Source organism: Pituophis catenifer, unplaced genomic scaffold (genome assembly GCF_029215685.1).
Source record: "Pituophis catenifer annectens isolate HBS135680 unplaced genomic scaffold, rPitCat1.0.hap2 SCAF_7, whole genome shotgun sequence".
Classification (NCBI taxonomy): Eukaryota; Metazoa; Chordata; class Lepidosauria; order Squamata; family Colubridae; genus Pituophis; species Pituophis catenifer.
Genome location: NW_027256887.1, coordinates 12,767,951 through 12,783,304, shown reverse-complemented (window position 1 = coordinate 12,783,304; position 15,354 = coordinate 12,767,951). Strand labels below are relative to the sequence as shown.

General features: G+C 43.1%; 1 protein-coding gene across 1 annotated transcript in view; it reads right to left on the bottom strand.

The window, feature by feature from the left end:
• Positions 1 to 15,354, bottom strand: part of EFCAB6 (EF-hand calcium binding domain 6) — a 146,067-nt gene that overhangs the window by 45,975 nt on the left and 84,738 nt on the right. Inside the window, exon 20 of the mRNA XM_070947318.1 lies at positions 2,715 to 2,811. Within this exon, the coding sequence (XP_070803419.1) occupies positions 2,715 to 2,811 (97 nt within the window). The remainder of the gene's footprint in view (positions 1 to 2,714; positions 2,812 to 15,354) is intronic.

Sequence of the window (15,354 nt, the reverse complement as noted above, 5' to 3'; positions counted from 1 at the left end):
TCTTTTTTAGTCTTTTAAAAAGTATTAATTACAATAATATTTTTTTTAAAAGTTCACCAGCTAAATGGTGGGCAGTCTGTCTGCAAATAAGCAGATGGACTACAAAGCTAATTAATAAAATTTATCAATAAACTTGCAAAAATTCAAGTACTATATGCTGCATAGACTCTAATATCTAAGGCTGAACTTAAACCTTAGTCCAGGGGTCTGCAACACTCATAGAGCCATTTGGACCCGTTTCCCACAGAAAAGAAAACACCGGGAGCCACAAAACCCTTCCCATGCCTAACTATTTCTTGAGCGGCCACAAAACTAGCATATGTAGTTGAATTAAACGTTCTGTTTTCTTATGAAACTTTTCTTTTCTTGGATTTATCCATGGTTGGCCTACCAGGGTTGAAAAGCTCAATAAATCATGTGCTGGTGGGTGTCGCACATTGGCGGTTGTGACACATATTTTGAGTGACAGGGAGCCACAGCAGAGGGATGAAAGAGCCACATGTGGCTCCAGAGCCTCAGATTGCTGACCCCTGCCTTACTTAGTTCCAAACTGGTAATGAATTATACGAATGTGCCCCATGTGAATGTCCAATAGGCCATATAAAATATCACTGCCCGCTATCATTTTCCTCCTTTTAACAATCATCTGTAGGGGACAAAGACCTTTACACGTCTCTCCATCAGATGGGGCATTGGGTCAAAAAAGTCAAAATGGCAGCTATGACATGATCAAACTCCTGGTTCTATTGCACAGTCACAGCTAGTACTGGATTTTATTTTATTTTTTTGACTCACCCTGTAGATTCTCCTGCCCTGACATATGGACAGATTACCCTATCAAGCTGTTCTAATGTTTATGTGGGAGTTTTTTTTCTTTCCCTAACTCTCTCACATAAAATGTAATGGAATGTGGGAATGGCCTTGGGAGACAGAAGGATGAATCACAGACTAGACAACCATCATGCCAAATGTATCTCTGTCCACAGACGCAGAAGGGTTGTGGGAAGCATTACAGAAGGGACTTTGCCTAGTTTTCCAGGAAGGAGAGGATAAATAAAGGTAAAGGTTCCCCTTGCACATATATGCTAGTCGTTCCTGACTCTAGGGGACAGTTCTCATCTCCGTTTCAAAGCCGAAGAGCCAGCGCTGTCCGAAGACGTCTCCATGGTCATGTGGCCAGCATGACTAAACGCCAAAGGCACACGGAATGCTGTTACCTTCCCACCAAAGGTGGTCCCTATTTTTCTACTTACGTGCTTTCGAACTGCTAGGTTGGCAGAAGCTGGGACAAGTAATGGGAGCTCACACGGCACTAGGGATTCAAACCGCTGAACTGCCGACCTTTCGATCAACAAGCTCAGCATCTTAGCCACTGAGCCACCATGTCCCTTATAGAGGATAAATACATTCAGATTTATAAGATTCTGGGAAGATAATCTTACAATAAAGATAGAGCTAGGATTCATTGTTGTGCTTCTGGTCTGGACAACATCAAAATGTAGGTAACAAACAACCATGACGTGTTGACCAAAAGACAATGCTCCTTCTTTATGTAGCTCCACAGTGCATTTGAGTCAAACCCAGCAGCATTTTGGAGAAAACAAGATGGCCAAAGATTTGTGCTTCAGCTGATGCTTAGTTGCACACATTGTCAAAATGGTAAAGGAAGAGAAGAACGTGCCAAAAGCACCAAGTGATAACGTCATATGGGAGATGTGGCCAAGTGGCAAGGGAGAAAGAGGCTACACCATGAGCCACGGTGACACAGTGGTTAGAGTGCAGTACTGCAGGCTACTTCTGCTGCCTGCAATTTTGCAGTTAGAATCTCACCAGGTTCAAGGTTGACTCAGCCTTCCATCCTTCTGAGGTAGGTAAAATGAGGACCCAAATTGTTGGGGGGAATAGGCTGACTGTGTAAACCACTTGGAGAGGGCTGTAAAGCACTGTAAAGCAGTATATAAGTCTAAATGCTATTGTGTTATTGCTACTTACCTTGGGCCTACCACAGTATAGCTTAAAGTCTACAAATTTTGTGCAAGATCCAGTATGGATAATTCTTACTTAACAGAATATTTGCGGTGTAAGTGATTAATGGAATAAGCCCTCTGGGCCAGAATGGAACAACTCGCCACAGACAACTTGCTACAGTCAACTTGCCATGGCCAACTCATTGCTGGGCGATTCAATAATTCAATTTAATTATTTAGAATAATCAAAACATATATTTTAATTTTTGTCATTCACATATCCTTTTGTCCTTCCTTTAGCATCCTTTTCTTAATGATTCTATTTCACTATTTCTTTGACATTAGTGTAACTCTTGTCCCGTGGCGAGTTGGCTGCAGTGAGTTGGCCATGGTGAGTTGGCTGTGGTGAGGGCTTATTTCAACTATTAAGTTTGGAACTCCTATGCATTTCAGTCCCATTACCACCAACCACGTACTTGCATAAATAATTATAATAGATATATATTCTCTCTTTTAAAGAACCTGAAAAGCTCAGCAGCTTAAAATCAGATTGTGAAATACATTATTTTCAAGCCTACTACTCATTTTGATCGCTAATGAGCTATTTGTTTACGTTTGTTAACTGTTTGCTTTAGAGGGTTGTTTAGCAGCAATAAAAAAATTCCACATCTCATCAAAGCTAAGCATTGTCTGAAGCCCTAAAAGCATTCTAGACACATGTACGTTTCAAAGCTACTCAGGTCTTACCATAGCCAGGTCAGTCCATCTGTTCTGTGCTTTGATACTAAGGTAGGAGTGGGCCTGTTCGCAAGCGAGATCTGCATCTGCTACAATCCGCCTAGGTCTTAGAAAACAAAAAATATTATAATTATTTTTTCCCCTAAATGGGTTCATTAACATCTTACAAGTTTTGTTTGTTTGTTTTCTTCTTATGTTTTGTACAGAGAGTTTTTAAGACTTACCTCGGAGATCTGCATACAAATGAGTTCCTTACAATTATTCCCCCACCCTCCCTCCAGCTGCAAATTAAAAATCTCTTTAAAACTTCCCTTAATTCTTGTCAACATATGCAAATACAGACTGGTCAAATGTCTTAACTGCAGCTGAGATTTAAAGGGAAAATGTATGTAAATCAAAGCAAGCTTTAAAAATGTCTATAAAATCCAGTGCAACTTCAGCACACAGCGTCTGAAGATCACTAGAAAATTGCTGTGCCCGTTCTACTATAAAAGTCAGCTAAAGCCACTGATAAGCTGTGGCATCTCTTTTATTTATGCTGTGCAAGTTGTACGCCTTGCTCTTTCAGAAGTTATGTTGAACCCATATCTGAAAATCAGCCCTTCATCTAAACCAGGGGTCCCCAACCTGTGGGCCGCAGCCGACTACCGGGTCGTGGCTTAATCACCACTGGACCGTGTGAGTGGCCAGCCGATGCGCATACATACGCACACGACCCCACTTCCATAAGCCTCATTGTGGGCACTTGTGGCCTCACTTGCATGAGCATTGCTGTGAATGTTGCGGGTACTGGCGCATGCACATGCGCCTGCCCCTCCCCAGTGGTGGGATTAAAATAATTTAACAACTGGTTCTCTGTCCTAATGACCAGCTGGGTGGGTGTGGCCAAGGTGGGCGTGGCCAGGAGGTGTGACAGGCAGCACTCGGCCTCCTGGACCCCCCCTGGGAGCAAAAACGGGCCACAAGAGGGGGATGTGCTGCCTTCTGTGCCCTGTTTTGGGCCTAGAAGGCCTCTCTGCAGCCTCCTGGGAGTGAAAACGGATTGCGGGGGACGTGCTGCACCCCTCCGCACCCCGTTTTTGGCCTTGTAGCCTTCCTGCACTTACCTGGGAGCCAAAATGGGATGCATGTGGACTCCTGGAAGGGGAGGGGAGGGGCCAGCCAGAAATTTAACTACCAGTTCGAACCGGCTGAATCCCACCACTGCCCCTCCCACAAAATCATCCCCTTTCCCCCTTTCCCCTGCTCCAGACCATCAACCCAGAAAGGTTGGGGAACTCTGATCTAACCAACAAGGGGGCTTTTGTCCACCCATGCGGTCCTCACAGGAAGAAGCAGCCAAACTCTCTCAAGACTTTTTTAAAGTTATATGCACATTCCTGGCTTCTTGTTCCCTTTGGAAACCAGGAAAAAAAAATTACTGACTGATAGCTTGCCAGGTTCCTTTTTGGCAGATAATAGTAAATAGCCAGTGATGAATCTCCTCTACTGAGTTAGTTGTTTTGGCTTTTATTTTCCACTGTGCAACAACATCCTTTCTGGCTGTGAATCCATTTTTTAAAAAAATAAAGAATTGCACTTTATTGACTTGGGCGAGTTCAAACTATATATGAAGTGAGGGCAACTAAATTGAAGAATTACGCCTGGAAGTTTGGTGGGATGAATGTGAAACCAGGGAGAAGAAAAAGAACAGAATTGCAATGTTCGATTTTTGAGTAGAGAGATAGAGTAGGAAGTGTTAAGCCACTCCTATTCATCCCAATTCCATAAACAAAATGCCTACAATTATGTCTCACACTTAATATAATAGAAGACTACACTGAAACCAAACAAACAGCCCATAATGTTGACTAAAAGACTCCCACTGATTCTAATTAGGCCAACAGCCAATACACTGTATATATTTTACAGAATGAAATACAATGTGATGACAGAAAACTGCCTCTTCAGGCAACGTTTCTACGTTTGGAGGTGTGTATCTTTTTACAGTAATCTAAAACATCAAGAAAAACTTCATGTTTGGACCAAGTCAACTGGTTTTTATGGACACTTACTTTTAAATCTTGTGGTTGAGATTGTAGCACCAATTTATTTTATATATTTCCTGGGTTTCTATGGTAGTCTACAGGGACTCTGAGCAGTTTACGTTGCTTTCATTAAGTAACAAATTTAAAATGGTTGTTCTTTTGTGACATTGTTTTACTATCAACGAAAAAGGAAATTGCAGAGAAAATGGGTCGCCACTGAAGACCAATCAAGCTCCATACACAACCTAGTGGGAGCTTTGTTCTTTGTGCTGGAGGAATAAAAAGAAAGTTCTTCCCACTTGCAACTCTATCAAATTTGGATTCTATTCGTCTCCTTAATTTTTGCTATATTGTGCAGAACTGTTTATTTCTGATATTCTCTCCTATGTCTTACAGAATGTTCAAACAAATTACTTAGTAAACCAGCATCTCTCTCCACAGCTTTTGCAGACCAAATTTAATGTGAAATTTAATGTGGAGAAAAGCAAGGTTTTACACCTAGGCAGGAAGAACCAAAGGAACAAGTACAGATTAGGCAAAACCTGGCTCAAAAACAATAACTGTGAGAGGGAAGTTGGAATAATAATAATAAATAACCTTATTGTTATTGTACATGTATACACAGTATACCCATACAACGAAATACCCATACACACACCAGCAGTGTGTGGCAGCAGCCCAAAAAGCTAACACAATCCTTGGTTCTATAAACAGAGGCATAGAGTCAAAATCATGTATTTGCAGGACGATCTCCTGCCTGCTTCCCACCGTCCTGTCCGCTCCCATAGGGTTGCTCTCCTCAGGGTACCGTCGACTAGGCAATGCCGTCTGGCGACGCCCAGGGGTAGGACGTTCTCCGTGGGCGCCCCTACCCTCTGGAACGAACTACCCACCGAGCTCCGGACAGCCCCGGATCTCCGCTCCTTCCGTCGAGGCCTAAAGACTTGGTTATTCCAACAAATGGGCTGATTCTGATCCTTGGGTTTTTATTATTTATTATTTTAATCTGGTTTTAGTGGGTTTTTATTATTGTATGTTTTTAATCTGTGTTCGTCGCCCTGAGTCCTTTGGGAGAAGAGCGGCATATAAATTCTGTAAAATAAATAAATAAATAAATAAATAAATAAATAAATAAATAAATAAATAAATGTGAAGTATTAGTACCACTTTATAAATCCTTAGTAAGACCACACCTGGAGTTAAAGAGCAAGAGGGAGTTTGGAGACTACAGAAAGTTAGCATATTTTAGCTTATGTTTGTTAAATGTTATACCCTGTATTTGCTCTGGGAAGTCTGGGGGGTGGGTGGGTGAGGGGAGGGGGGTTGGAGGGAGAGGGGGGATGGGGGTGGGGGGAGGAGGGAAGGGGGGAGCAGGGATGGGAAAAAATTGTTGTAATACTTGTTAAAACTTTTTAATAAAAAAAAAAAAGTAAGACCACACCTGCAATACTGCATCCAGTTTTGGTCACCACCTTACAAAAAAAGATGTTGAGACCTTGGAAAAAGTGCAAAGAAGAGCAACTAAGATGATTAAGGGCCTGGAGCCAAAAACATATGAAGAACTGTTCAGGATTTGGATTTGGCTAGTCTAGAGAAAAGAAGGATTAGATGTAACATGCTAGCAGTATTCCAGTATTTGAGGGGCTGTCACAAAGAGAAGGGGGTCAATTTATTTTCCAAAGCACCAGAAGGCAAGACAAGAAACAATGGAAGGAAACTAATCAAGGAGAGAAGCAACTTGGAATTAAGGAGAAACTTCCCATCAGTGAGGACAATTAACCAGTGGAACAGCTTGCCACCAGAAGTTGTTGGTGCTTCATCAGTGGAGGTTTTTTAATAAAAGACTCGAATGGCATATGGTCTTCTGCTTAAGCAGTGGGTTGGATTAGAAGACCCCCAAGGTCCTTTCCAGGTCTATTCTAATTGACCAAAGTCAGGATTTTAATACCTTGCAAATAAGATCAAGGGCTAATATAGGAATTCCAAGTTGAATTCCACTCGATGCCAAAATCTAACTGCACTTTTATTTATCACAAAAACCATTAAGGCTAAACATCTCAAACTGATTCTATCTAAGCAATCTTTCACTAGCTACAGAGCTATACAGATTTAGCTTTTTTCAATATGTGTGATTAAGTCATCACTGTATTATAAACACTGATAATATTAAATAAGCATATGGCATAAGAATATTTGTCTGTGTTCGTATTTATATTCAAATTTATAAGCTGCTTAGCAGTGAGTTAGAAAGTTCATAAAATATACTGTAGTCTCAAACCGGTGCACTGAAAGCAACATATCAATCAGGGGTGAAATCCTACCGGTTCGGACCGGTTTGTGCGAACCACTAGGGATTATGGGCATCAGTTCGCCGAACTGGTAGTAATTACCTCTCCTTGGCCCCACCCACGCCCAGCCGGTCACTGCTCATCTCTTCCGGCTGCTCGATATTCCACAGAATTCAATGTTAAATGCAGCAGAGAAAATGCTAACTTTTCTCCCTCCATTCAGAACGGAGCTGCTGCAGCCTGTCCCTTTTAAGGTAGTCCCCAGGAGGGAGGGGGATGGGAGGGGAGCAGCTGGAATGGAGCTGTTTTTGTGGAAGGCAGGAAAATGGGGAAGGGGATTTTCCTGCCTGTCATCCATTCCTCAATCTCAGCACAGACTGAGGGAAAGATGGTAGCCAGGAACATTCCCCCTCCCCATTTTCCTGCCATTCGCGACAAGGAGTGGCTGGGAGGGGAGGGGCCAGTGAGGAGCTCCTCGATGTGAGTGATGTCGAGTTGGCCATGCCCACCCAGTCACATGACCTCCCCTCAACAAGCCACACTCACAGAACCGGTAGGGGAAATTTTTTAATTTCACCCCTGATATCAATGAATAATACAGTAAACTAAAAACATGAATTGCCTGGAACTGCAATCACTCTGTATTTCAAGCCAGCCATCTTGGCTGTGGCAGGATTAGATGTGATTACTACTTGATTGGGCAACCACTGGAAAATCCTAAAACTAGATGTGGAAATTGAAATGCTGCAGAAAAAAGGCTGTGGCAACTAAACCATGTTGATGCAAGAAAGCCAACTTGGAGGCAGCCATAAAATTAGTAGGAGTTGAACTTTACTCAGAGGAGCCCATATGACAAGGCACTTTTTTGTTGGCTTTTGAAAATAAAGGAAGGGTCTAACTACCCACAGAGTTCTCTAGCCTCGAATATCAAGAAGGACAGAGCAGAGCAATGTAAGAGAAAGCGGTATGGGAAACTACATAAATCTCTGTCCAAAATGTATTTCTTCCTTTATGGTACAGAATTAAAATTTAAGAGCCTTGGTGGTGCAGCGGACTAAAGTGCTGTTAAGTAGCACTTAGCTGCCAGCTGCCTGCAATTACTGCGAGTTCAAATCTCACCAGGCTCAAGGTTGACTCAGCCTTCCATCCTTCCGAGGTAGGTAAAATGAGGACCCGGATTGTGGGGGGCAATAAGCTGACTTTGTATAAAAAAGAACACCGCTTGGGGGCGCCAAAAGCCCTACTAAGCAGGTACAGTCAGGTCCATAAATATTGGGACATCAACACAATTCTAACATCTTTGGCTCTATACACCACCACAATGGAGTTGGAATGAAACAAACACAATGTGCGTTAACTGCAGACTGTCAGCTTTAATTTGAGGGTTTGTACATCCAACTCAGGTGAACGGTGTAGGACTTACAGCAGTTTGTATATGTGCCTCCCACTTGTTAAGGGACCAAAAGTAATGGGACAATTGGCTTCTCAGCTGTTCCATGGCCAGGTGTGTGATCTTCCCTCATTACCCCAATTACAATGTGCAGATAAAAGGCCCAGAGTTAATTTCAAGTGTGCTATTTGCATTTGGAATCTGTTGCTGTCAACTCTCAAGATGAGATCCAAAGAGCTGTCACTATCAGTGAAGCAAGCCATCATTAGGCTGAAGAAACAAAACAAACCCATCAGAGAGCTAGCAAGAACATTAGGCGTGGCCAAAACAACTGTTTGAAACATTCTCAAAAAGAAGGAATGCACCGGTGAGCTCAGCAACACCAAAAGACCTGGGAGACCATGGAAAACAAGTGTGGTGGATGACCGAAGAATTCTTTCCCTGGTGAAGAAAACACCCTTCACAACAGTTGGCCAGATCAAGAACACTCTCCAGGAGGTAGTTGTACGTGTGTCAAAGTCAACAGTCAAGAGAAGACTTCACCAGAGTGAATACAGAGGGTTCACCACAAGATGTAAACCATTGGTGAGCCTCAAAAACAGGAAGGCCAGATTAGAGTTTGCCAAACAACATCTAACAAAGCCTTCACAGTTCTGGAACAAGATCCTATGGACAGATGAGACCAAGATCAACTTGTACCAGAGTGATGGGAAGAGAAGAGTATGGAGAAGGAAAGGAACTGCTCATGATTCTAAGCATACCACCTCATCAGTGAAGCATGGTGGTGGTAGTGTCATGGCGTGGGCATGTATGGCTGCCAATGGAACTGGTTCTCTTGTATTTATTGATGATGTGACTGCTGACAAAAGCAGCAGGATGAATTCTGAAGTGTTTCGGGCAATATTATCTGCTCACATTCAGCCAAATGCTGCAGAACTCATTGGATGGCGCTTCACAGTGCAGATGGACAATGACCCAAAGCATACTGCAAAAGCAACCAAAGGAGTTTTTGAAGGGACAGAAGTGGAATGTTATGCAATGGCCAAGTCAATCACCTGACCTGAATCCCATTGAGCATGCATTTCACTTGCTGAAGACAAAACTGAAGGGAAAATGCCACAAGAACAAGCAGGAACTGAAGACAGTTGCAGTAGAGGCCTGGCAGAGCATCACCAGGGATGAAACCCAGCGTCTGGTGATGTCTATGTGTTCCAGACTTCAGGCTGTGATTGACTGCAAAGGATTTGCAACCAAGTATTAAGAAGGGAAAGTTTGATTTATGATTATTATTCTGTCCCATTACTTTTGGTCCCTTAACAAGTGGGAGGCACATATGCAAACTGCTGTAAGTCGTACACCGTTCACCTGAGTTGGATGTACATACCCTCAAATTAAAGCTGACAGTCTGCAGTTAACGCACATTGTGTTTGTTTCATTCCAACTCCATTGTGGTGGTGTATAGAGCCAAAGATGTTAGAATTGTGTCGATGTCCCAATATTTATGGACCTGACTGTATATGCAAAAGTATGAAGGCTATTGCTTAAAAGCATTGTAAGCTGCCCTGAGTCTCCGGAGAAGGGCAGCATATAAATCGAACCAATAATAAATAAATAAATAAATAAATAAATAAATAAATAAATAAATAAATAAATAAATAAATAAATAGTCCCCCCCCCCCACGATATTACTTTAATCAACAACTAATTCCCACAACACTATCTTATGCCCTGGGATGTCAAACCACCTAATAGGGCTGTATTACTATTACTATTACTATTACTATTATCCTTCTCATCTTTCCTACTTATTTCCTTAGCTTCTTTTGACTATAACTTTGTTGTTTGTATCTCATGATGTGTGTTGACTCCTTTTATTAGTACCCTACTATGATTTATGTTGATTGACTAGTTATTATCCTATGACCAACACTGAGTGTTGTATCTTATGATTTATGATTATTGTATTTTATGATTATGATCGTGATTTATCACTTGTTTGTATGTATGCTAAGAGCTTATCCACAGGAGACAAATTCCTTGTGTATCCAATCACACTTGGCCAATAAAGAATTCTCTTCTCTTCTCTTCTCTTCTCTTCTCTTCTCTTCTCTTCTCTTCTCTTCTCTTCTCTTCTCCTCTCCTCTCCTCTCCTCTTCTCTTTTCTCTTCTTCTCTTCTCTTCTCCTCTTCTCTCTTCCCCTTCCAAAGGAAGTCAATGGGTTCCAATATAAATTGCTTATCTTTCTCCAGAGCAGTAGTGGTCCAAACGGGCTCTCCAGAATAGAACATTTTTTCATCCAACAGAGTAAATAAAGAGCAGTCCTTTGCACAATCCTTGCAGAGGATTGTGAATTTTTACTGAATCTGATTCAATCTGAATCAACCAAGAAAAAAGGCTGTATGAAATTCCTCTGTTTTAGACAGGCTGCTTTTCACACCAGCCATTTTTACGCTTTCCTTCATTTTTAATTTTGAATTGCAGCTCTTTTTTAATTGTGCTTGCAACATTCTTTTGAGTCTTACATTTTCTTCCCTTTACTCAATCCTCTGCTCAAGAAAGCAAAAATGCTGTTGCAGTATCCCAGAATTGCAAAATTAGGAGGGGACATGAGGAATCTTCAAAATCATCCTTCGCAACAGGCAGGAAAACTAATTAACCCAAGTAGGAGAAGTGGTTGTCGAGTTTCTTCTTAAAAATCTTGAGAGATGAAGAACCTACAACTTTTGTAAGTAGATTACTCCATTCGTGCATAATTCTTACTGAAGTTCATCCTTGTATTTAAAGGACAATTGGGTAACTGCACCCAGTTTCTATGCCAATGGAAAAATAGTTCCTGCTCATCTTATGGCACCCTTATATGAACTTGAGCTCAGTCATCATTTTTCCCCTCCAAATTCTTTTCCTTAGGCTGACATGGAAAAAGTGCGAAGAAGAGCAACTAATATGACTAAAGGCCTGGAGGCTAAAACATATGAAGAATGATTGCAGGAATTAGCTAGAGAAAAGAAAGATTAGGGGGTGACATGATAGGAGTATTCCAGTATTTGAGGCTGCCACAAAGAGGAGGAGGTCAACTTATTTTCCAAAGAACTAGAAACAATGGATGAAAACTAATCAAGGAGAGAAGCAACCTGGAATTGAGGAGAAACTTCCTAACAGTGAGGACAATCAACCAATGGAACAGCTCGCCTTCAGATGTTATGAGTGCTCCATCACTGGAGGTTTTTAAGAAGAGACTAGACAGTCACTTGCCTAAAATAGTATAGGATCTCCTGCTTGAGCAGTGGGGTGGATTAGAAGACCTCCAAGGTCCCTTCCAGCTCTATTCTGATTCTGATTTGATTTGACTATCCCAAGTTATTTTAGTCTATGCTCATAGATATCACCTTTGTCACCTTCTCTGCTTTTCCTGTTCTAACCTATCAATACATTTCTGGAAAAGTAATGTCCAGAGTTGTACTCAGAACTCCAAGTACGGTCTCATTGCAACTGGATGACTTCAAGAAAATCAATTCAAAATCATGGATGTGGATGCAGGTATAGCAAGTTCTCCATGTAGATGTCAGCATTCCAGAAAACCCCCGACTCCCAGTAAAGACGCGGAAGCAGGCATTTTCCAAAGTTCTCTTTACTAGAAATAGGTAAACTGGCACATCTGGGAAATCCCGAATCTGAAAAGCCCGGGCTTTCCTTCAGTAATACAAAGCTCCCCAAACCACCCCCTTTCTCCTCAATCTATCACATGCTCCAATCACCATCCATTCCACCTCGACCCAGCACCTGACCCTCCGCCTCCAGATGCTGGATCACCCTGACCTTATTTATTATTTTATTTATTTATTAATTTTATTTCTATACAGCCCTTCTCCCGAAGGACTCAGGGCGGTGTACAGCCTGATTAAAAGCACAAAGACAGACAAAATTTAAAAATAATTAAAATTATTAAATAATTGGCTCAATTATAAAACCCCCAAATTTAAAATCCCATATTTAAAACCAATTAAAATCTTTACATTGATAGCGCTGCCTGGGGGAAGAACAAGGTTTTGAGGGCACAGCGAAATACACAGATATTGGAGATCTTACGCATTTCTAGGGGCAGTTCATTCCAAAGGGCAGGGGCTCCCACAGAGATGGCCCTCCCCCTGGGTGTCGCCAGCCGACATAATTTGGCCGATGGCACCCTGAGGAGACCCTCTCTGTGGGAGCGGACTGGCTGGTGGGAGGCTACTGGTGGCAGAAGACGGTCTCGAAGGTACCCAGGTCCAATGCCATGGAGCGCTTTAAAGGTGGTAACCAACACCTTGAATCGCATCCGGAAGACCACTGAGAGCCAGTGCAGCTCGTGCAGGAGGGGTGTCACGTGGGCACAACGACCTTGACCGATAGGAAGAATGCTATTATGTCTACTAATTCCCCTCTCCTAAATCCCCCCTCCTACTTTCCCACACATGAGGAGGTGGCAGCATTGAAGCTTCCAGCCTAATATGGCTTCCAAGGCTGACAGGAGATTTTAGCCCTTCAGCCCTTCTAGAGGTGATAAGGTTGAAGGGATGCACCAGAAGGAGCGCGTGGCCAACAGTTTTATCAGTTTTATGCTCCCCTTCCATGAAACTGGAAAACAATGGATTAAAAACAAAAGAAAAAAACAACTGCTGTGATTTTCCAGATTTCTCATCAATTTTCCAATACTGTGGATCTGTGATGAGGATGTTTTTAAAAGCTTCTTAAATGGTTGCCTAGGTTACCTTACAGCTGAGGTACAGGATGTTGAAAATCAAGTGGTTATACTTCAGACTTTGCATAGAGAATGTATAATAGAATATTTATTTATATCTCACTTCCCTGGAAAACAAACTTGCTTTCAGAAATAACAGGGCAATTGAAAGCAACATAATTAAATACAAATAGGAAACTTTAAACACTAATTAAAAAATAGCAGCCAAAAATCTTACAAACTGGAGATTGTAGAGCACATGAATTTGGGTGGACAACACGGGAATCTTGGGTGAAAATTACAGTGGATTCCTAAAACCGAAAAGATGTACCCAAACTTTCTTACTGTTTTTCTGTGGATTGTTCCACCGAAATGAGGGCTGTCAATCACATTTCAGTTCATTTTGGTACAATGGAACCAAATCTTCTGAATAAACAAACTTGATTTACTGAGTTATAGTAGAAAAAAAGATGATCTTGACAGAGATAAATCAGATCCATTATTACAAGGAGAAAGTGTTGCTTAAATCCCAAACAGATATTTATTTATTGATTGATTGATTGATTGATTGATTTGATTTGATTTGATTTGATTTGATTTGATTTGATTTTTATACTGCCCTTCTCCAACAGGACTCAGGGCGGTGAACAGCCGAGATAAAAACATAACATATAAAATTTAAAAAACAGTTTAAAAGACATTAAATAATTTTGGCCCACAATTTAAAACAACCCAGTTAAAACCAATTTCAAATTAAAACCGAATGGATGGGGTCAAGCCAGCCCAGCTAGATGAAATAAATGAGTTTTCAGGGCCCAACGAAAAGTCCAGAAGTCTGGTATCGTGCGTATCTCTGGGGGTAGGTCGTTCCAGAGGTCAGGTGCCGCCACAGAGAAGGCTCTCCCCCTGGGGGTCACCAGCCGACATTGTCTGGCTGACGGCACCCTGAGGAGGCCCGCTCTGTGCAAGAGAACTGGCCGGTGGAAGGCTATTGGCGGCAGAAGGCGGTCTCGTAGATACCCCGGCCCTAAGCCATGGAGCGCTTTAAAGGTGGTCACCAACACCTTGAAGCGCACCCGGAAGACCACCGGAAGCCAGTGCAGCTCGCGCAGGAGAGGTGTCACATGGGAGCGCCCCGTCGCTCCCATAATCCCCCGCACGGCCGCATTCTGGACCAACTGGAGCCTCCGGGTGCACCCCAAGGGAAGCCCCATGTAGAGAGCATTGCAGTAGTCTAGGTGGGAAGTGACGAGTGCCTGAGTGACCATGTGTAGGGAGTCCCGATCCAGAAAGGGACGCAACCGTCATATGCTCTTCTAAAGACAGCCGTGCATCCAGGAAGACGCCCAAGTTGCGAGCCTTCTCCGTGGGGGCCAGTGATTCACCCCCAATAACCAGCGATGGCACCAGCTGGCTATATCGGGACGCCGGAAGCCACAGCCACTTGGTCTTGGAAGGGTTGAGTCGGAGCCTGTTTCTTCCCATCCAGGCCCGCACGGCCTCCAGGCACCGGGACATCACTTCAAGGGCATCATTGGGGTGGCCTGGGGTGGAGATGTACAGCTGAGTGTTATCAGCGTACTGATGGAACTCCACCCCAAAGCCACGGATGATCTCACCCAGTGGCTTTACATAAATGTTGAACAGAAGGGGCGAGAGGACCGACCCTTGCGGCACCCCACAAACAAGGCGCCTCGGGGTCAACCGCTGCCCCCCTGCCAACACAGATTGCAAATGGTCAGAGAGGTAGGTGGAGAACCACCACAAAATGGTGCCCCCCACCCCCAGCCCCTCCAATCGGCGCAACATGATACCATGGTCGATGGTATCAAAAGCCGCTGAGAGTCTAACAGGACAAGGATAGAGGAACAACCCCTATTCCAAGCCCTCCAGAGATCATCCACCAACGCGACCAATGCCATTTCTGTGCTGTGCCCAGGCTTGAAGCTGGACTGGAGTGGATCTAGATAGACAGCTTCATCCAGGTACTGTGGAAGCTGCCGCGCCACCACACTCTCAACAACCTTCGCAATAAAACGAAGGTTGGAGACTGGACGATAGTTAGCCAAAACAGCCGGATCCAGAGAGGGCTTCTTGAGGAGGGGCCTCACCACTGCTTCTTTCAAGGCGGCCGCTCAACCCTTGCTCAAACCCTTGGTTGAGGGCAGCCCCCCAACCCTCGCTCAAAGAAGTGTTAATAATCCTCTGGAGCCAGCCTCGTGTAACC